Raw genomic sequence first — 24,155 nt, 5'->3', positions numbered from 1 at the left:
TTCAAGCACGATTTTTTCAAATTTCAAGAGATCCCTATTATATTTATGATTTAATTTATATTTTTCGCGAGTTTAAATAAAACAAACAAAAGATATATTTAGAAAAACTTCTACACAAAAATGCATTTTTTTTCTTTTATTTTTGTTATTATTTTCTATCTCTTTTCTAATTACGTTGCATCGTAACCTCTACATAAAGGCTGTTTTTAGTGTATTCATGAATATGTAAGCATGTGGTATTAGACGACACATTAAAAAATAATTGTCTAGTTACTGAAGCAAGTGTTTTGAAGAAAGTTATATTCATGCTACGATATAACTTATTAAAGTATCTTGTCTTTATTTTTTAATCCAACTGTTTTTAGGCGGATGTTTAAACGGTTTTCTTATTTATTTTACAACAAAAACGAGCCTGTACCATTTTTTCCAGCGAAACAATGTTACGTCGTGAAAGTTTAGGTTTATAGAAAATAGATTCGCGAAGTATTAAGTAAAATTCAATTTTTTAATTTTTATTTTATTTTAGATATTATCATATAAAATTTAATCTAACGTTTATGTTAGTTAAAAATAATTCGGTTATTTTCTTATATAGCACGAGCGAAGTCAGTTAGTTCGCAGAAATCAAAGAAAATAGAAAGGTCGAGACAAATTGCTTTCAATTATTTCTTTTTCCGACTTTCGTCCTAGTTCTCAGAGAAAAAATTTAAAAGTCCATTTGGAAGATGTTGAGAAAGTTCGCTTGATGTATGTTTAAGTCATCCACGCGTATACATATACACATATAAATATGCATATTAATACATTGCCTAGAAAACGAGAAGAGTTTTACAAACATGCAGGCATATATATACCTCTGCATATTCGCATCTCGCTTGCAGAGAGAGTGAAAGAGAAAGAGAAAGAGAGTGAAAGAGGGAGGGTAAGAGATTGAAGGTATGAGTGGGAGGGTAAGAGAGGAAGGGTGAGAGAGAAAGGGAAGTTGGAATCGATCCACAGGTTGCGCGCGCTTTCTAAGTTCACAGGAGCGCTGTTAGTGGAACGATTTGGAAGCTTTTGCCGGACACTGATAATTTCCACCTAGAGCGTGTAAATAAACCTGCGCCTTTCTTACGACCTATCGTTGGCTTTCGATATGATCGATTAAGCGTTATCGTTGTTGTTGTTGTTGTTGCCCTTACGACGCAAGTGCGTTATAAGCTTAGAATAAGTGTAAGACCTGGATAGGACAAGGACCTACATAGCAACGAACTTGTGAACTCAAAAAGTGTTAGAGCAAGGACAAGTGGAACGAATTCAGAGCTCATAGGGGTTTCTCGTTGGATGAGAAAGGCTGATGCTAGTAGTTGTAGTGAATGTACGCGGATCGAGGCCAACGGGGGTTGCCAGAGACTGATTTCGTCAGCGGGCTACCACTAGAAAGGGTGGCTTGCCTTGCGTGTCAATACACATCAATGATTCAGGTGAGGCTCGTTTACCTTCTCGAATTCTCCTTCTAATTTGTTATTTTTTTTCCTTCTACTTCTTCTTATACTTCTTCTTTATATTTTTTCAATTCTCGTTTTCGTTCGGTTTACAATCGATTTTTAAGTTCTTCAGTTTTCTTTCGTAAACTTTACCCTCCATGTACTTTAGCTTCGATCGCTGCTAAACATAGCACGTTGTCTGAGCAAAAGGAGATGTCGCTACTGACGATTCTAGGTATCTTACCACCCTTTTTCTTACCACGTGGGGTGCGCGCGTACTTTGACCGATTTCTCCTCTTTTATGGCCTTGAATCTTCTCAAGAAATTCTCGCACGCGAGAATTGGCAAATACTTACGAACGATACGGAGTGAATCTTGGAGGAACTAAAGAATTAGGCTTAAGAATGATTAAAAAACTTTCACAGTATTTTAACTTACAATTAACTCGCATTTATTCCCATTTAAATTTTTATCTCAATAAAAAGTTTTCAATAATATTATTATATTTTCTTTTTTTGTTTTCTTTTCTTTTGTTACAGCTAATCGAGTCGAGAATTTTTTTGAACAATTATCCTTATATCGCTAACACATTTACAACTACGCACGCAGCATTATCGTGACTATTGCAGTTACAATTAAACATATATAATATGCATCGCGCGCGCGCGCGCAAAGTTGATTCTAGAATCGCCACGGGACACGCGTTAATTATCGCGATCTGGCATTGCAAAAGTTTCATGCTATATGTACATTTGATAAAATCCTCGCAGGCACGTCGCGTGACTATTCGGACTAGCTAATCCGACATTCAAAGTAAAAATATGTTACGGCACTAACAAGAGTCGATTTGAAGTCGTTGACTTCGTTACGTTCGCGAAACTGCGCCAGGTTCAGTAATGCATTTAAATTTCAAACAAACCACGACCAATACGAGATGCAAAAGTTACTTTGACTTTTCGATACAGCGATCCGTTGATTCAGTAAACTTTATAAGCTTTTCAAATGTTTAGAAGTTAATGCTATATACAACTAAATTGAGTAAACTGAATGGTACGGAAAGGTAGAAACGTGTAAAAGCGTTACTTTTAATGAGATATCGAATGACTCATTTGAAGAATGCAATCTAATTAGAATTTTTTTCCCCTTTCTTTTATATTCATAATCACATACAGAGTTCCGTTTGATTCTATCGAGAGAGAATTTTTGTAAATATAATATATTTGATATATTATATCTTATAGGGTTTTAGTAGTTTATGGCTGACTCGGATATTAATGAATAAAAAATTTGACAAACGTGTGTTTCCACATTTTGCCATTTATTAAAATGCATAGTTGAGTTTGAGCTAAGCTCGTCTAACGTTTTTGTACGTTTTTATGGAAATAAATTTGTAATAGCTTTTGATTTTTCTACCTTTTTTTGTCTGTTGAAAGAAGGTACAGTAAATACTGGACATTGATATGACGCTGTAGACGTATATAAACTGACATATAGAAAATATTCAACCAGATTAAATGACCAATGTTAACTCTTAGTCGGTTCGTGGTGGATCTTATGTAAATAGATAATGGATCTCCAGCACTTGGTTAGGTTATTGGGCTGTTGCTGTTAGTTGCAATTGCCGAAGGGCAGTTCATTACCCGCCGGACTCTGTTTCGATGAGAACTGTGTCGAACTCTAACCATTCATGCCTTTGAAGTGGTAGTCGCCTCGAGGGCGTTCGCTATGAAACAATGAGAATTATCTCTTCTTCTACCTCCCCTCTTTCTGTCTCTCTTTCTTTCTATTTTTCTCTTTTTCTCGCTCTTTCTCCAATACGCCTTTCGTTTCTCGTTTCTCTAAAGGCATATACGTATGTAGTACATGCATGCAAGCGTAAGAGCGTGCGATATCGTTGCTTGGCGTTGCTGATTGGCTCGCTTCGGGCAAGGTATTAATCATCCTGAAATTGGTATGTGAAAGCTATCTTAACGAACTGACGGATGAGAAAGCTTTAAACTACATTTCCATATCGTTTGTCTTTTACATTGAGTGTCACGAACAACGACGTTTCCATAATCGATACTTTATTTATTGAAGTGAAAACTTTGTTAGAATAGGGAGTGATTTGAAAAAAAATGAAACACGGTAACGTCAGGTAACGGAGCGGTAGGCGGCGAGGCAACGGAGCGGTGGGTGGCTAGGCAACGGCCACGATATCTAGTAAGAAGAGAAATAAAAACAAACATATAGGATTGAGCCTGCGAGAGAATGAGACAGAATATAGCTATATAGTTTTTACTATTCTCGGTCTCCTCTTTATACTCTGCTTCGTAGTTATCGCTCCTGGTTGTATATGTGTGTGTTTGTGTGCGACTGCATACTACGAAGCGTGGACACATATTATTTCGATACTCAAAATGTTTGTAGGTAGGAGCGATAGAAGTGTGGAAGAATAAACAGAGATAAGCACGTAGGTATGCGACAAAAGAATAAGGTCCAAATGAACCGACGGTCGAAATAAAGAAAGAAGGTGTGAAGTCTGACTTTGTAAGTTGTATAAGTGTGTAAGTCTGTGTGAGTCTGGAAGGTATATATATACGTGTCATATCTTTTCTATTTAAAAATGTTTCTATCCTATTGAAAAATTAGTATTATATTCTTTATTTCGCAAATATTATAATAAATAATTATGAAATACATAGAATATATAATAATTGTATTGTCTGAAATATTTTAAAAAAAAGAAGGATTACTAGATACATCCGAGAAAAAGCATTAGAGAACACTGTAGGATACATTAGGAGCAGCTGACAAATTCCATTCAAAAGCAAGTAAATTACTGTCACATTTTTATTTTGCTTCTTTATAAAATATATTTGATTCATAAAGACAAAATATGTCTATTAAATTTGATTTTTATATGTATTTATAAAAAATATCCAAAGACATGTACTGACCCATGCATATAAGAAAATTATATTATTAATTGTAATATTTGAGTATTTAAGAAACTTATACTAATTTTTCAATAAAATAAAAACATATTTAAGATGTTGAACACCCAGCGTGAATCGGTGGAGCTTACCACAGGGCTGAAATTTGAGACTTGTAGTTACACAGTTCGATAAACTGAGAAAGCGATACGATTCAATGCGTTATTTAGATTTTTCTTTAGATTTTTTTAGATCTTTATTTAGACGAGAGTATTTAGAAAGATAAGTTTGTGGTCCAAAGAATATGGACGATATGTTATAAATAATAAGGGTCTCGAGAAAGAGAGGTGTGACAGGCTATGGAGTTGAAAAAGTATTTCAAGAAAAGATCTCTATTAGAACTCTCATTGCATTTGTACCAGAACCTTCGTTCAGTCCAGCAGTATTTTCCATATGTTTTTCGTAACGTCTTTATTTCGTCATTCCTAAAATGTTTTTTAGACAGCGCAAAAATGTAGATGAAAGTGAGAATTCGAAAACTATCGTAACCAATAAAATTTTACATCTGAGTTTCACAAAAAGGATATTCTATATTTACTTAATTTCTGACGAATTATATTTCCTTTGATAAACATATTACGATTTTGGTGTCTATTTATAACTATCGCATTCAGCATTCCATTTTTATTGCTTCAATTTGGAAAAGTGTACTTTTTATCAGCTATTCCATTCAGAGACCATACCGGTGACCTTTATTATATATGGTAATAATATTATAATAAATAAATCCTACAATTATCTTACACTTGAAACTGTGCATTCGTCTCATTCTCTCGAAACTTAGATTTTTGAAGGTTTCACTTCTAACTCGTGTGATCTGCACACATGTATTTTTTTTATTTTTATTTTTTTTTTGGTCTTAAATTGATAATACTATGCGTGGTATTCAAGAATTTTCTATTTTTCATTATATGAAATTTGCAATTTAGTTTGAGGAACGTTTATTTGTAATCAGAATTGGTTTGATAAGGCATGAAATAATATCTTATTAATGATTATACGAGTAATTATATATTAGTTTGAAATAGTCTCGAATCATATCATGGCTGTGATATCTTGCCTAATGATTCGTTATCAAGATGATTGTAGACCGTGTTATAATTGCTTACATCACACATGTAGAGAGAATTACAGTTACGCGTGGTCTACGCATTATTACTAGAATATCGATTATCAGATTGCTCTGCGTCTATATCTCTTCCTCCATTAATTACTGATAATAGTTCGATATATCGATAATGAGTATTACTTAGTTATATATCAATCATTATTATAAAAATTATCTTTATTACGCCCATGAATTTGCTATCCTATCATGCAAGTAGAGTTATTTTATATATGGAATAATTTTATCAATATTCATTGATAAACAATATTATAACTAAGCGCGCATGATCAGCCCACATATATATATATATGTATAATATTAAGTGAAAGTAAGGGGAAGTCATTCATATTGTATCTGATATTTTTGAACAAACATATTCAACATTATACTTGGAATTATAAATGTCGTTTGCGTTTTGATTTTTTGAAACGTGTTGGCGGAAGGATAAACAGCGTGTTAATTAAAGGCACACGTAGCTAAAAAGTTTCTTGACACGATTTACGCATTAAGAAGTAAGAGAAGGGAGAGCTTTGGCGCGTCTAATTTTTTTTTATTTTTTTAAGTTTTCTTTTATCGCCCTTTCTTATTTCTTGTTTTTTTTTTCATGTATCTTTCCTTAGCTACTTCTATTAGTGGCGCATTGTAGAATCGCAGCTTGTTTAATTATCTCGGTGGTTATGTAAATAAAATACGTGCACTAGGAGTAAAATTGAAGACGTGCTAATTATCGCGCAAAGATGTAAAAGAAACCGAAGAAACAGAGCAAAGATGCAAGATGAGTAGTAAGAAGTGAGTTCCTTAATTGCAGTGGTTCCCTACTCGACGAAAGTGTACTCTCTCACTCTCTCTCTTTTATTTTTCTTTTCATAGTACGGTTTATCCATGAACCACATTGCTAAGGAAAAATAACTACTTTTTTAAAGTGACGCCATCGAAAGCCCTTTAATTAATGCTTGCAACGGATCGAATTCAAGATGGAGACAAATAGGCATCTATGGATAGTAAAAAGGAAAGCAAACAAAGACCGATGTTTTCCCGTTTTTCGAGAGTATTTCCTTTTTAGATATATCCCTAAGTGTTTTTCTTCTTTAAATACCATTTCAAAACCACAAACATATCTCAAGATTTTGATGGCTCGAATGACTTTGACAAATAATGGGGGAGACCGCAGACAAGTTGATACGTTTTTCATTGTGGCTTTTTTATTCTTCTTTTAAGTAATTATTATTAATAAATAATTGATTGAAGTATACCGTTGATTCTTCCTTTTTTTTATCTAAATAGTAACAGCTTTAACTCGTTAACGAACTGAACCGAATCGATCGAAAAGAAAGAGAATTTTCGGAACGTTTAAAACCTTAGACCATAGATAATCACGAGTCAAACTATTTCCCAAAAGTCCGATAATACGCGAATTCGATTGTATCTCTTGTTCTTTCGAAGACAAAGAGTAAGGTAGGCGTATCCGTTTATTATCATGATCCGAATCTCTATTTCCAATGGGATTTTTATATGGCGTATCCGTCTGGATAGTTTAAGAGTCTCTGAAGAGCTAGGAGAAGGAAGAAAAAAGGGAAATACAAAAGGAAGATAAAGAATACGAATGGGGGAAGAAAAAGGAGGACAAGGAGAGAAAGGAGTGGGCGAAGAGTTGTACGAGAAAGAGACTTTCAAAGAATTTCCAATTCTCAGCCTTTCAACATCGCCGCCTTCGACGCTTTCGTCGATGTGAGAGAGGTTATCGTAATGAACGGTATTCAGTTTAGTCTAAGGTAAGTTACGAGCCAACCCCAGTCAGTCAGTCAGCTAACCAACCAACCAACTAACCATCCAGCCAGCCAACCAACCAACCAACCAACCAACCCGCCAACTAGCCAGCTAGCGAGCCAGGAACCATCAGTGTAGGCATCCAGACACTGATTGTGAGATAGAAGTAAAATGGAACGGTAGCAGAATTGAAAGGCGGAATTTACCCTCTTTCTATGCTTCCAATCTTCGTGGTCACCCTCTCCTTTTCCTCGTCCATTACACAACCCCTTCGCTCGTTTATATCGACCGAGTAGACGAAAAATATTTGTTAGAAGATCCAATGGGATACATGAAGTATTTACATTGCCTTTTATAGAAGGATTCTCATTCGCAAGAGAACTGTACTCGCCTAAATGCAGCTTGTACTAACTGAACAACTAACCATCATTCTCTTCTGCTCCCAACACCCGTCCCTTAATCTATCTTTCTCTCTCTCTATTTTTCTTTACCTATCGTAGTACCGTTTTCACTCTAGCATTTTTCTTTATCAAATGTTTCAAGCGTAAAAATTACAAGGCGAATCTCGTTTCTTTTTTTCTCTTTTTTATTTAATAGAAAACCGATCGATGTCGAAAAAAATACTCGTTCGTTTACTACACAAAATATCTTCATTATTTGTAGAGGATAGATGAACGTTTAAGTTGAAATATAGGGAGAGATGCTTCGGTCTTTGTTTCTATAACGAATTTATAAAAGTAATTTCGCTTCGATAGATAAAAGCCATGGAATTTCATCAATTAAGACGATAAAGAATCGTTTCACCGTAGAGCAATAATTGTCCATTCTATCAAAACGATCAACGTTACTATACTTATGGAATATACACATTTTGCTTTAAAATTGAAGAATGCTGAATTGAAAATCAATGATCATTAAACTAGAAGTAAAATGAAAAAAAGAAAGATGATAAAATAAATTACTTTATGTAAATACGAGGATTAAGATTTAATAGATACAAATATCAAATATCATCGAATGTACTGTGGAGGTTCAGATAAAGAAAAATATATAAACTGAAGATGATATAATATAGTTTATTAAATTATGATGATGTGATGTCGAGCGGTATTAACATAAGTTTACAAAAAGTGACATGGTTACAAAAATACAGAATACAAAAGGGTTACAAATATAAGACCGACTGACTGATTTGCAGAATAACAGATAACACACAGACAGATACAGACGGACTAACTGAGGACTGACTAAGGACTGATACAGACTGAGCACTAAGGACTGACCAACTAAGAACACTTTCTTACTTCTTTCCACATATTTATATCAGAAATGAGCTACACCCCTTTGGAGAGGGAAGGAGATTATGAATCTTATTGACCAATAGCATAAGGATCCACCTCATAGTCCACCGATGGGTACAGCCTATGTTTTTTTTGGTAGTGGAAACTATACATAAAGAAATTTGATCTAGAATATTGGAATGTTATTTATTTATGGTATCGTACATGCTTAGATAGGAATCTGAAACTCCTCAAAGGTCCCGACACCACACAAAGGGTTTTCATCGCACCAATATATCTCGATAATTCTTAGGTTTGTTTATGGTTTTATGGCCCTCCTAATCTTTTCTTTTAGTTTCTGAATAAAGTTTCCTTTTCCAGAAAATAAAATATAAAAAAAAGAACTGAATACTAGTTTTTTCCCTACAGTACTTATATTTTCGTAGCTTATAAATCCTTTCTGACAGGTTGTATGTACATTTTAGTGATCATGTTCAACAGGTGTGTTTTTGAAAATAAATATCGTAAGCTATTTTGAGCATAAGATTTTCTATACATATACCTGTGAATAACGTACATAGAAAAGGCAAGTCAATCGAGAAATGAGTCCTTGTATTTCCTACCTTGTACGAGATAGGCTGTGGTTTCGAGGCTTGAATGTGCAATGAAAATCCGAGAATACACAATTTGATAATGGGTTAACTGTGTAACTCCCACCCGTTTACGGTGGAACGTAGGAACTAGTTCGAATCGGTGATAACACTGTACTCGCATAATCAATCACGCTGTTCTCCTATCTACTATCTCTCTTTCTCTTTCTCTTGCGTTCGATTGAACCAGGGTGTTACACCAAGAACGGTACGGAATAGTGCCAGTAATAGTACGAGAAACAGTAACAGTGATAATCATACGTGTTTAGAAATAGCTATATCGAATGATAGGAAGAGGCAAGAGATACTTGTTCATTCTCTGCTTGGCTATGGGCTGCTAGGAGAGGTATGTGTAATGGTAAAGGTCATCGGTACTGGTGTACAGTCTGTTGGCACTTGATGCGTTTGATGCGCTTATGCTTGGCTCATCGGTGGCTTTCCTATGTTCTACGACAGAATTAGGCCGTGTTTCTCACACTCCTTGCCAATTACGTCAATGGGACGTATTTGATTCCAAGAGTATTTGAGTTCATTGTCCCATTCGTGTGTTATTCAAAATATTCGAATCATGAAGGCAATATGCTGAATCTCGTTTTCACGTGTTATTCTTCGAAGATAGTAATAATATCAATAGGAATATATTATTTGGAGTATAGTTAAGGGTAACTTTATTTTGCAATTTTACGTTCTTGAACGTCTTCTTTATCGTTTGAAATATTATTCAATCAATTCTATAGTAGTTCCCTTAAAAGTGAATTAATATTATTCTCTAATCGAATTATGAAGGTAGACTTACATTATTAATGAAACATAATTTTTTGAAATAAAATAAGAAATAATAATGTTGAAAATTGTTCATGATTAAGAGTCTCAATAAAGAGTTTTAGAATGTGAATTATATGTTGTAAGCTGAACACATGTCCCTGTGTCGTTTTTCTAATTCCAGTCTTTGTTCCTCTTTATTCTTGGTAGAGTCACGACAAGTTAATAAATCTGTGTACACTTGATGAGAAACACACGTCCTTTCCGGACCTTTGTTGAATTCTCCGAGGACGAGAAGGTTTTTATTTCGCGTGACACTTTGTCTCAACGTCTCGCATTTTACACTACTTCGCATGGTTGCACGCAAAGTCGAGTCGTTGGAAAAATCTCTGCAACGGACATGAGAACATCTTTTACCCCCTTTTTATTTTGTTACTGCAAAGTTTGAAAATAAAAATTTTCTCGTTTAAAAATTAGAATCATACACTTATATATATATATATATATATATATATATATATATATATATATATATATATTAGGGTGGGTCAAAAAAATGACTTATTTTTTTTTTCAAGTGCCACGCAAAAATGGGTTCCTAGACACCTTAAAAGAATTCTCACCCAATATGAGCTCTTAATTTTAATAGGAAGATCCTCCGCATCGCAGTTTTTTATTTTTTTTTCAGTCCAATAGATTAAAATTCATACCTCGTTATTTATTGATTGTAAAGAAAAATGTTCCAGACGAATTTTGTAGGAAATTTAATGCTCTACAAAAAAGGTATCTTATACTTTTTCCGTAAACCTCACCATTTGAATGATATTGAAGATTTAAATTTCATGATTTTTAGACAAATCTCATTTTTGCTTATGAATTTTATAACTCGACAATAAATGACTATTAAAAAGTGCACAATACAAATTTTTGTAGGAAATTAACTGCTCTATAAAAATGGTGTCTTATGTTTTGGCGATTAAATTAAGTGTTCAAAAGATATTCATCATCAAACTTTCATGTGTAGTGATTTTTGTCTCTGAATATCTTTTGAACGCTTAATTTAATCGCCAAAACATAAGACACTATTTTTATAGAGCAGTTAATTTCCTTCAAAAATTTGTATTGCGCATCTTCTGTAATGTAAGAAACTTTATTTTCTACCACATTTGACCTCGCATGACCTTAAATAATAGAGCTCGTAGAATTCGTCTCAACATTTGTCATCATATCCTATTAAAAAAAAAAAAAAATCATTTAAAAAAATGCAGATGACCTTGAAATCTCCTCTATGCTTCCACCCACTCAAAAAACGTTCAAGCCAATAAATGCCCCTCATCATGCCGTGTAAGTTGCGTACATAAAATTTTTCATATTGTTATAAACAACGACAATATTCTAACTAGACAGAGATATTGCCCCACCCTGTATATATATTTTGTATATCTTATAACGTAATATCTAATAATAAACATTGTATATTTTTTACATAATATTTTTCTAATTAACCCAAAAAATAGAAGTACTTACACATGATACATTTTATTTCTTGTACATCTAGTCAACTAACTATAAGTAACACTTGTAACAAACAGATTAAATAAAAAATAAATAATAAACTCATCAGTTGTTGTGCGATTGTCCTTTCATGGCAGAAAGGTCTATTTCTTGTATAAAAAATTTTTACCATTGATTAACCTTTCAAGTCTTTATTTTTAATACAGAATTTTATACGTATCTATGTATACATTAGTTGTGTATTCTATTAGCTCTCGTTATGAACTGAATGATAGTTTCAAATATTTTGTTGACTTTTGATAGCTTTAGATTTAACAGGAATATTCCTGGTCTTAATTGCACGCACTAGGACTTCTCTTTATGCGATTGGTACGTCTACCGGAATGACCCTAAAGGGCGATGCCAAGTCCATTGTCCTAAGCCGTGCGGTTCATCTAACGCGTTACTGCAGAGAGACCTCTTTCAGTACGGCAGCTTGATTTTAACAGGTCCAGGAAGTCATACGGTCCATTATCGTTTCGGGTACTATATCCAAGTGAAATTTTGTCGGCTGTCCCATTGGACTTCCATGGAGCACTTTGGTGGATACTATACAATACCTACAATCTGTTTCTTCCGTTCAGCACTATAATTGCGCCGTTATTACAAGTACCATAAATCATCGGGTATAGAAACACAAATGTATGTATTCACGTATGTAGTTACATTTATCTTTTCGTATGATTTCGAAATAATCATCTCGTTTATGAATGTTCAATAGTCGATATTCCAATATTAATTTATTATTACTGAATAGAATCTATTCGAATATGTTTAATAACGTTTAATCGTAGCAAATCATCGAGTTGGAAATACAAACTTGTTTCTACTTGTTTGAGAGTAAAGAATTATTTAGTTTAAAAAGAGATAAATAAAATTGATTGTCATTGTAATATTATTATAACTACATCGTAAGCTGAATCTTGATATAAAATAAAAAGTACTCAATGTCCTCATTTGCACGTTGGTTGTGGTTGTTAAAGTAGAAACGCTTAACTATTTTTCATCTTTATCGTCTGTTTCTTGATACATTCTAGCCTAGGGGTATCCAATAGAATGCAAAAGTACTAGCAGAGAGAAAAGCAAAAAACGATTTATCTCTCGGGTTTTGTTCCGAGATATCTTTCGACTGTTATATTCTGGCACGAGTAGTGCGTCTGAGAAAGGCATTCTATAAACTTATTATTGATATCTAAACTGTTAGACGAGCCTTTACTTCAGTAGTTCTACGTAACTTAAATCGGTTACTTACTTACATGCCGTGTTTATACTTACATCCTAACGATATAACACATTGTTCCCGCGAGTGCATTGAGCAATTGAACTAAAGTTTTAGACTCCTAATGCTTTTTGCATCGTACCTTGTTACCGATAAGAAACTTGCTGTCGAGTAATTAGAAATGTAAAACGGTTTGGAAGGTATTATTAAGAAGTTTTTTTTTGTATTTTCTTTTTTGTCATCTAAAAACTCAAACGCAACTGTAAACAACAAATTATAAGAATGATTTTAATAAAACGTGTATAAATAGAATTAGACATTTGAAGTCTTAAGATACAATCGTATTTGATATTTTTGATTGTAGTTGCGATGTCAACCATGGAACTTCAGTTTAACCAGTGTGATCGTTTTGGCGCTGTCCAATATGCTGCTGACCTTCTTACTACTACAATCGGAAACTTGTGTTCAGAATTCGATAGGTCGAGAACTCGAGATAAATGCCGTTACGGATTGGAATCTCGGTACCCTGCTCAAGGAGCAACAGGAAGATTGTGCTACGCGGGATTATCGAAATACAGCAGCTGACAGGCTTAAGCTCGACGTGACACTAGGCAGATGGGATGCCCGTAGGCTTTTCAAAACTTTTGACTCGATCTTTGTCGGTTCGAGATTCTCTGAGCTCTCGCAGACATATCGAGTTTGTTTGGCTACGCAGAGTTCTGTTGAAAAATTACACTCAATTGTTCAAGTTGCTCATCAGTGGACCGGGCCGATGTCCGTTGCTTTGTACGTAGCCGGTGATGAAGAATTTGAAGTTCTGCAAAAGTATTTGCTTTATCTTAAAAAGTGTTACGAACCTGTACGCGAAAGGATATCTTTTTCTTTGGCCGTGCCAAAGGTCAGACCGCCCAAGAAACAACCCCGTGCTTTCACCTTACCCGAAATCATTGATTGTGCCAAACCGGAAGCTACTCTAAACGAACTCGTATCCGGTATTTCCGTCGAACAAACGAACTGGAGAATGCGAAACGTTTATCCCCAAAATCACATGCGGAATCTAGCTAGGAAGAATTGCCAATCCGATTACGTTTTCTTAACGGACGTCGACATCATACCAAGCCCCAATTTAACCGGTGCTTTAGACAACTTCCTTAAGAATGAGAACTGCGACAAGTGCGCCTACGTCATACCTACGTACGAACTAGACTTGCGTGTTTGGTTTCCAACCGATAAATCAGACTTGGTCAGATTCGCTAGGAAAGGCCTTGCCAGACCCTTTCATCAAAAGGTTTTCATCCACAATCAATTTGCCACAAACTTCACAAGGCAAGTATTATTTAATTTTATAATATTTAAGATTGTTAAAGTACTTTTAAATACTATAAGTACTTTTTATTTTTATTCATCTTTTTTAATGGATTATATATCACTGTTCTTGGAATTAAAATGTAATTGATTGTATTTTATTAATCGAAATGGTACATTTCTATCTCTCTCCATTATCTGATTATTTCTGTAAAATTAGTTCGTAATTGGAAATCAATTGTAAGGATTGACTAATTGGCAGTTTATGTTACTTCTGCATTTATATTGATTTCTGTCTAATGCAGGATTTCTAGATCTCATTTGATCGTTAGAGATGCCGCTAAAGAAACACCCTTAACAAGTTCCTAAACATGCATTAGGCGACTGTAGTACAAGAACGATACGCACGGCTTAGTTTATTGCTGATTAATTGTTATTCTGATTATTGTCCTTTTTTGTAAACGTTATATTTTTGAAACAGTGTATTCAAACTAATTGTATTTTTGATTTTATTGAAAGAAGTAAAATTTTGTAGTAAAAAACATAGCTACAATGAATTTATTATTTTAGCAAATAACCGTGTGTTGTTTACGCGGTAAATACTGAAAAAAAATCGGGAAAAATTGCAGTATATTTTCAACTTTTTCCTCTCCTATACATGCTTCATAAATATATGAACACTCTATAAACAAAAACGTAGTGATCGGTTGAATGCGGTATATAACACACACTTTTAGCAAAATATACCTGTTAGTTACGTGTATGTAGAGAGTTATTATGCGTTTTTGCATATTCGAACGTTATTATTTTCAAAAATTCTTTTACATGTATTTATTTGAAACCGAAGCCTATAAAGTAATTGGTTCTAGAGAGTAATAAAAATTTGATAACAAAAAGTGATCATTTTCTCTTGGTATGACCTATGGTAAAATATTTCATTTTATTTATTTGATCCTGCAAACGAGATCGATGTTACCCACAAATAATAAATAAAACATTGGTATACTACTCGTATTAAATCGCTTGATTTTATTTGATCATTTTCGCAGGTGGGTGTTGGACGTGTCACCAAGTCACAAAAATTACGAGAACGTAAAATACGGAAAAGTTTACGTAAGTCACAACGTGACAAATTTCGAATTCCTTTACGAGCCGTTCTACGTGGCAAAGGATACTGCGCCAGCTCACGATGAGAGATTCATGGGATACGGATATACGAGAAACACACAGGTATTCAACTTTGATTCAAATGAATATACATTTGTACTTACTTTTTAAAAAGAAACTGATCGAATAAGTAGATGCATGATTTTTTGCTATCTATAGTAAGAAACGAATAACATTTGAAGAGAAATACTTGTTCCATGTTTGTTCATTTCATTTTTCTACCTCTAGGATTATATTATTTTGTTCTTATCGTTCAAAAAGCATCATTATCGCGTGACTGTAATATTAGTATTGCATTTATACGATTTTAACGTGCGATTATATCTACGTACATAGACAAATACGCAATAATTATCAAGGTAAACATATTTTTCAATATATTATTATTTTTTTTATTTTATTATTTCTCTCCGATTTCTCGGGCATATCAGCATATCAGACAGGACTCTTGCCAGGTCTGATTGCTTTAATCTCCTAAATTTAAGAAGGCTCTGGTTATGTTGCATGTTTTTAATATAACCGCCTTTTGTATTTCTTAATTTATATTTGGGTCTATAGTTGTAATTGTATGAGATATGGTTTAAAATTGTTCGGTGTAATGCCTGTTGCAGATATGATGAAAGGAATGATGTGCACCTTTTTTTGTTTCCATATTCTGTGTATTCCTTGTGCAAGTAGTGTGTATTTTTCTATTTTTTCTCTGTATTTCTGTGTGATGTTGAGTGTCGTTTGGTACTGAGATGTTTATTAGGTATGTTGTCTTCACTTCTTTGTTTGTAAATGTCATGTCAGGTCTGTTGTATTTTACTGTTGTAATGTTGTGTCTGTGTGCAATGTTGTGTCCCAGTATAGTTTGTACTTTTCGCTATCTATTATTGTTGTTGGTGTGTATTTGTAGTATGGTGTTGTAGTGTTCTCCAATTTGTATTTGTTCACTATTGCTTTATGTATGATTTTGTCATCCGTGTTGTGTCTTTCCGTGTATTCGGTGTTTGCTAGTATTTTACAACCTCCTGTTATGTGTTCTATCGTTTCGGCTACTAATTTACATTTCCGGCATTTGTCATCTTGTATGTTTATGTCTTTTACTATGTATTTCAGGTAGTTTTTTGTTGAGATTACCTGATCTTGGTTTCTGGGAAGAGGTGTCCTTTTTTTAGCCATTCGTATGTGTCATTTTTGTTTATATTTTCGTCTGTAGTGGTGTAGTAGTGTTTTTCGTGTAATTGTTTTGTGGCCCATGCGTTTATTTTGCTTTGTGTATGGTATATGTCGTTATAATTATCTATGTCTGTATTGCTTGTTGATAGGTTTAGTGGTGTGTAATTTTTGTCGACTTTCGTTACTGCTTCATGTAGTTGTGTTTCTTTTGTGTGGAAGTATTTGCGGAGTTTTTTTGTCTATTGTGTAACGCTTTTATGTCCATTATTCCCCTTCCACCTTCTTCTCTACTTATTGTTAATCTCTCTACACATGATTTCGGGTGTAGTTTTAATGACTTTGTCAGGTGTGTTCTCGTTATTCTATTGGTGTCTTTTAAGTCTGTGTTTGATCAATTGATGATTCCAAAGGAATATGTAAGGACTGATATTGCGTATGTGTTTATTGCTTTGACGAGGTTTTATGAATTTAGTTTGGTTTTAAGTATTTTTGTGAGTCTTTGTTTGTATTGTTTTTGTAAGTATTTTTTAATTTCTGTATGGTTTATCTTAGTATTTTGTTCAAAGCCGAGGTATTTGTATGTTTCGTGTTTTTCTAAGTTTTGTAGTGTTTCGTTCTGTAATGTTCTTTGTGTATCGTCTGTAATCCACTGTCCTCTTTCAATATGTGTTGTCCTGCATTTGTCTATTCCAAATTGCATTTTTATATCAGATGTGAAATTTTCTGTGATTCTTAGAAGTGTATTTAATTGTGTTCCTGTTGTTGCATATAGTTTTATGTCATCTACATACATTAAATAGTTCATTGTGTACTATGTTTGTCTATTATTTCTGATTTGATAGCCGTATTTAGTTTTGTTTAATATTGTAGATAGTGGGTTTAGGCACATGTTGAACCATAGGGCATTCAATGTATCTCCTTGGAAGATGCTTTTTTTGATTTTTATTTCTTTCGTTTTTATGGTATCCGTTGGTGTTTTTAGTATAATTCTGGTTCTCCATGTTGACATGGTGTGCTTTAGGAATTGTTGTGTGTGTTTGTTTATTTTGTATATTTTCATAATTTCTATTAGCCATGTGTGTGGGACTGAATCGAAAGATTTTTTGTAATCGATGTAACATGTATGTAGGTTTCGCTGCTGTTTTCTTGCCTGGTTCATTATTATGCTGTCTATGATGAGTTTTTCTTTGCATCCTTGGCTGTTTCTTTTGCATCCTTTTTGTTCCTCTGAGATTATATTGTTTTTTATGAGGTGTGTTTCTATTTGCTGGCATATTGTACCTGTTATTATTTTGTATAGTGTTGGTAGGCGTATAATTGGTCTGTAATTTGCTGGGTTTTCCGTGTTTTGATTTTTGGGTTTTGCGAATGTGATTCCTTCAGTTAGGAAATTCGAGAGTTCTTGGGAGTCTTCTATTATTTTGTTGATCTGTTGTGTTAGGTATGGGTGTGTAGTTGTAAATTTCTTGTACCAGTAGTTTTGTATGTGGTCTGGTTCTGGGTGTTTCCAGTTATGTGTGCTGCGTATTGTTTTTTTTAGTTCGTCTTCTGTTATTTTGTATTCTGCTTGTTCTGGTGTGTCTTCATATTTTTGTTTCTCTTCTATTATCCATGTTGCATGTGTGTTGTGTTCTGTTGTGTTTGACCATGTTTGTGTCCAGAAAGTGGTTATTTCTTTTTTAGTTGGTTGTGTGGATCCTATTTCTTGTTCTGTGTTTAGTTTCCTGTAGAATGTTCTTTCACTGTTTAAGAATGTTCTGTTTTCGATTTTCCTCTTATTTGATTCGTTATATCTTTTTAGTCTTGTGCTGCATATACGGCAAGTTTTTGTTTGAGTGTGTCTATTATTATTATTATTATTATTATTATTATTATTATTATTATTATTATTATTATTATTATTTTTTTATTATTATTATTATTATTATTATTATTATTATTATTATTATTATTATTATTATTATTAGTCTATTATTATTATTAGTCTATTATTATTATTAATATTATTATTACTATTATTAGTTTAAATATCATATGGGTATAATAAAGTTATAACTATTTAAAATATTTGATAGAAGTAATTAAAATAAATGAAAAAATAGGATATTATTGGTTTATATCTTACGATGCGTATATATTTTAACTCTAAGGAACTGAATTGAAATAGCAAATTCGTAATTGTTTTTAGCTTTCACCAATTTATCGGATTTACTTAGAGTCGACAGAGAGATAACAATTGAACGTACGATAAAGTTCGTACAGGTGAATTGTATTACGAGAAAATGCGCGCGTTCCTCTGTCCGATTACGCTCTGCTTTCGAATTGGTGAGAACAGGGGTGAGCCGTGAAATCGGCAATGGAACAAGGGTGGAGACAAACGCGCGCACGAGAGTAGTTTGGGGAATGTAGCAAACTCGAACGAGCGAACCTCTCGCGCACTAGGGACATTAATTGAATTACGTATTATCATTCCCGTCGTTATCGGACGATGGAGGCTCATTTTGCAGAACAAGCATTATTCAATTTAAACTTGATACATCTCTCGTCGTATACGCCGAACGTACGCATTCGAGAGGAAAGCACGTTACTCTGTCGTTTTGGCATACGCGTGCCGTTGTAAATTGGCATTCACGAATGTATCGTCGTGCTTAATCCACAGATTAGCTTTATTTCTGTGTTCGTAACATTCTAATAGAGAGAACGTATGAGTTTATACATATACATATACATATTATGAAGTGGCGAGAATAGTTTTTGTAAAAACGTGTCACACACACACACACACACACAAAATTCTTTCCAAAAAGATATACAATGGTTTCATAGGGAGAATATTCGTGCCATTAATATAAATTTTTAACAATTGATATCTCTTTGTAATGCGATTCGTTCAAAGAAACATATTTTAGGATTATTCAACTTTTCAATTGGTATAAATTTTATTGTTAAAAAGTATTTTATTGCAAATGAAAGATAATTTTATAAAAATAATAAGAAAATGTACATATATAGATTTCATCAAAAGTATGTTTAAACGTTTTACAAACATTACTAAATTGCAAGGAATATTCAGTCAAGTACTATTTACGAAAATAATAATTATATATATATTTTTTATATCTAGGACGAATATATTTCTCGTAATAATGTGAATTATTTACGAGCGAATCAAGCGTTTTGCATTTCAGGATATTATTTTAATATTCGAAATATTCTCAAATTTTCATTATTTACGAGGTATTTCATTCGAATCGGAGATAGAAGCTTAAAACCTTGTGCGATTTGTAACCACTCGCTATTCGGCAAGAAAATATGGACGGAGGAGAGTATCTATCCCTGGAAATTCTTTCCTCATCCATCCATCCACACGCAGTACAAGCACGAGCGGAATCCGCTCTTATTAGCGAAGTAACGCCGAGCATTGCATTCGACGCACGTATGCATTCGGAGCTCATCGTCGCATGCTCTCGTTGTTTTTTATTGTCCTTTTTGCTTACACAAAAGAGAAAGAGAGAGAGAGAGAGAGAGAGAGAGAGAGAGAGAGAAAGGAATGATTATTTTGCGATTTAAATCGATTATATATTTTCTAATGATTTTTATATTATATTAATTAATACGAACAAATAGGATTTAACTATCAACTCAAAAATTCATTTGTTAATATACTTAAAATTATTAAAAAGATTAGTACCTATAACATTATATTTTACAAAAGTCTAATTAATAATTGCAATAATAATTGTATCATGAATATATTATATACGAAAACAATGTTTTACAAATCGCAAAGGTTATATTATCTATATGTCATTATCGTGAAAGAGAGAGAGAGAGAGAGAAAGAGAGAGAGAGAGAGAGAGAAAGAGAGAGAGAGAGAAAGAGAGAGAGAGAATTATGTTGAAAGAAGTAATTTTGTCACAACGTAGAGATAACAAAATTTCATCGAGCGACGAAAATCCTTGTGCAAGACTTTACGGTTTCGTATTTCGTGTAAAACGAAGTACCCTTTAACTCGTTGCTGCAATAAAACGAGCATAAATCTACACGCGGCCATGCTCTACCCTCTTTCGTCGGTCTACCGATAAGTCTAGTGTGGAAGAGTAGAGTTTATATATATATATATATATATATATATATACATAGAATGAGTGTTCTTCTCGTACACAGGCAAACTGTGTGAGTTAGGAGACATTGTAACACTGCGAATCGGATAGTACCTTTCCTTTTCTACATACATTGGTATTCGTGTCTTTCCTTCGTGGTTCGTTCGCACAACATCCACTCCCTACGGAGAAATGAGAATTGGTATCGTTCGCGTTTCTAAAGCCTTTTCTTTTCTTTTTTTTTCTTTTTTTATCTTTTCCTTTCCTAGTTTCTCGGTGTCTAGCCGAACGATTTATCTAGCGCAAATTTTTCCAACTATTTTTCTATTTCTTTCGAGTTTATAGGTATTTTTGTCTTTTATTTATTTTTGATATTCTATTCTTAGAATTACATATTTTTATAAATTTAATCAATTCTACATTACTAATCATTTTCTTTTTTCTTAATTCGTCTGATAATGAGACACACATGGTCCTCCGTTTTCGTGTAATTGATTTTACTCGTTAATCGAATTCGAATATCTTACAAGTTTGTGCCATTCATTGAATAAAATTGAAATCAAATTCGTTGTGATTTGAACATTCGCTCTTTTCAACGAAGCATAATTTATAATTTGTTAAAGAACGATGCGAGAGTAGGAATTGGAATAACGTTGATTAATGATTTAATTATTAAAATTGCATTGTGAATTGTTATGAATAGAATTTTTAAACGAATTAAATGGTGTAGCGTTTGTTGGTAGTTACCTGATTGGACTGTAATAAAAATAATATAACAGGGTAAGATCTATTACTGTATTTCGCAAATACTTTATTGAGAAATTGATTTAGAATGATCAGCGATATACATTTTCTACGAAATTAAATTAAATGTTCGACGGAAGGAACGTGGATCAATAAACCGTGTGGATAACCAATGCTATTCGTTATCTTCTCTCGTTTCGTCCCAGCATGATTCGTCAATTAATCGGCATGATACGGTAGCACGTAATAACGATTCATTCGATTTAAGGTCGGCGTCGTGTCCTACCGCAATATGGCAATGTTACTACGAGAGAGAGAGAGAGAGAGAGGAAGGGAGAGAGAGAGAGAGAGAGAGAGAGAGAGAGAGACCCTTTCGTGTATGCGAAGCGACTGAAATCGAATTGAACGCGATTGTGTGCTCGTTTTGAAGCTTCATCGCCGTCAGTCACTCCCGCTGATTTAACGATTAACACTGGTACGATTTTTGAAAATGAATGATCGACGATGAATCCTTTTTCACCATTGTTTTCTGCCAATTGCTTCGTGACGATTATTTTTCTTTTTTTTTTACTTCGTTTCTTCTTCATATTTTCTTTTTTTTTCTATCGATATCGTCTAGATATACGGAATCTAAATTTAATTGAAAAAGATTGTGTCTATCGATTTGGGAAAAAGACGAAGAAAAAAGAATTTTTATCTTTGACTTGTTTCCTTTGCATGTAATAAGATTCACTGACGAGCTCGTCGCGAAGACAAAGGATAATCCTTGGTAAGTATTTCAATCGGATCAGAAAAAATCAGTAGTCCGAACATCGTTAATTTTTTACCTAATTCTTTTATGTAAAGGATTAATTGACGAAGCCGACGACGACGACTAAGACAACGACGAGAATAACTGGCTAGAATTTAAATACCTCGTACGCTAATGCGAGTGCACTTCCATTTCCTTCATAAAAGGAGTCGATCAAGTTGAACCATGATTATTTCCCCACTTCTCTCTTTCTCTCTCTCTCTCTCTCTCTCTCTTTGTCTTTTACCTTTTTTTTTTCTCTCGACATTCTATAGAGTTTTTATGCTCAACGTTTTCACATCCTAGACTTCTTCCATTCTCGTCATTTTAGCGACACCTTGAAACGCTCGTTTCTGTGTACGTTTCTAAACCTCCCTTAATGCTCGGAATGTAAGATAAGTGGTAACGGCTTGGAGTACGACCGGAGACGCCTTATTCGCTTGGATTTACAGCGACGTGCGATCGCATAAAACTCAATTATCAGGTTTACCACGCTAGTTTATCCTATTCCCTCTCTTTCCTTTTCTCTCTCTCTCTCTCTCTCTCTTTCTCTCTCTATCTCTTTTCCTTTGTGATTCATCAGGCCGTTAATGTCCTAAAAAAGAAAAAAAAATTATTTCACCATATTTACTCGATCCTTAATGTACACATTGCGTATGCGAGGCCACGTAGAGATAGTCTCCTATTCGATAGAATTAATTCTGACGCATATATCCTTAGGAATTATATCCTTTATCTATTCTATTCACAAACAATTCAATATTATTCCTTGGGTTTTAATTCTATCCGATAGTCTATTTAATGGATAATTTCTTTTGATTAAGGCAGGATTTTACTTTAGTCGCTCGAAAAAATAGGTATTTTTGTCAATTTTTTATTAGAAAACTAAGAAAAATATTGATGTAGGGTTTGTTGTGCTTCATAAATATACTCTTAAAGTACATTAAAAAATTTTTTAAATTTATTTTATACGCTCTATATACATTGGAAAGGCCCTTGAACTGAACGCCTAAAAATAGTCTAGCCTTTGCGGTGTTGTAAAAATCTTGACATCGGATTATCTGAAATGAAAAACTCGAATAGTTCTATGTTCACAAAGACTACAGCAACCGGTGGTAGCAGATTTTTTCATTTACAAGCAAAAATAACAAAATGGCGTCAGTTGAAAAAAAATTATCAAAAAAATCTCATTTTTTTCTCATTTTTTGTCAAAAAAAAAATAGTTAAAATGAAAATTTTTTTATAAATCTGCTACAACCGGTTGATATATGCGTATAGACTATGTGGTAAAAATTTCAGACGAATCGAATAGCTAGTTTTGGAGATTCTTACAACACGCGGTTCAAAAATGTGATTCCGAGAAAAACGCATTTAAAGTTTTTTTAAATATTTTTTTTACCCGCGCACGGGTAGATTCGAGGGACGAAAAAGTACAGTTAGGATGCTCTGATCGTTTTGAAATTTTCAGAGAGTATTCTTAAATATATTTACTTACGAATAATCGAAAAAAAAATTTGAAAAAAAAAATTACAAAGTAGAATCCTGCCTTAATATTGAGTTTGTAAATACGATTGATAATCTTATAGATCGTTTTAGTTGTTTTAAGTATGTATTATATTTTTGTAAGGAAAAGTTATATAAATGATAAGACAGGTGAGTGTATATGGTCAATCGAGGGATTTCGATCTATAATAGAATTCTTTTTCTTTCCGAAAAAGAAGATGGATGCGTTATCAAGACTAAGAAGGGTATGTTCGAAATTTCTTTCAAGTTGAGGGAGAGTTTACAACGGTCTTCTTCAAAGAGAAAGAGAGAGCAAAAGAAAGAGAGAGCAAAAGAAAGAGAGAGAGAGAGAAAGAGAGAAAGAAAGAGAAAGAGAGAGACGAGAATGACAGTGCGGTTGAAAGATAGGATAGCACCGAGGAAAGTTTCGCGTTCGCGTGACGGATGAATCGCTTCTTCTTCTTCTTCTTCTTCGTGGTCTTTTTTCTTCCACCTTTCCGTGCTTTCTTGCCCCGATCGAATTTAATAATAGGACCGGCTGTGAACAGTAGGTGGAAGGTAGTAGGAGAGGAAAATCATAGGAAGGGGATAACCAGCTGTG

General features: G+C 33.7%; 1 protein-coding gene across 2 annotated transcripts in view; it reads left to right on the top strand.

Annotated features, from left to right (window-relative positions):
• Nucleotides 1-1,031: 1,031 nt before the first annotated feature.
• LOC107072000 (beta-1,4-glucuronyltransferase 1) overlaps nucleotides 1,032-24,155 on the top strand; it is a 31,213-nt gene continuing 8,089 nt past the window's right edge. The window contains exons 1-4 of one of the 2 annotated variants that reach the window (XM_089170529.1): nucleotides 1,032-1,463; nucleotides 12,012-12,204; nucleotides 13,146-14,107; nucleotides 15,136-15,316. In XM_089170529.1, the coding sequence (XP_089026655.1) occupies nucleotides 13,206-14,107; nucleotides 15,136-15,316 (1,083 nt within the window). In that variant the 5' untranslated portion in view covers nucleotides 1,032-1,463; nucleotides 12,012-12,204; nucleotides 13,146-13,205. The remainder of the gene's footprint in view (nucleotides 1,464-12,011; nucleotides 12,205-13,145; nucleotides 14,108-15,135; nucleotides 15,317-24,155) is intronic. The other variant, XM_015331543.2, reaches the window with a different exon arrangement.

Source organism: Polistes dominula, unplaced genomic scaffold (genome assembly GCF_049000335.1).
Source record: "Polistes dominula isolate Pdom_NZ unplaced genomic scaffold, Pdom_raw_medaka contig_15, whole genome shotgun sequence".
Lineage (NCBI taxonomy): Eukaryota > Metazoa > Arthropoda > Insecta > Hymenoptera > Vespidae > Polistes > Polistes dominula.
The sequence above is the reverse complement of the archived record's forward strand: the minus strand, read 5'-3'. Positions and strand labels throughout refer to the sequence as shown.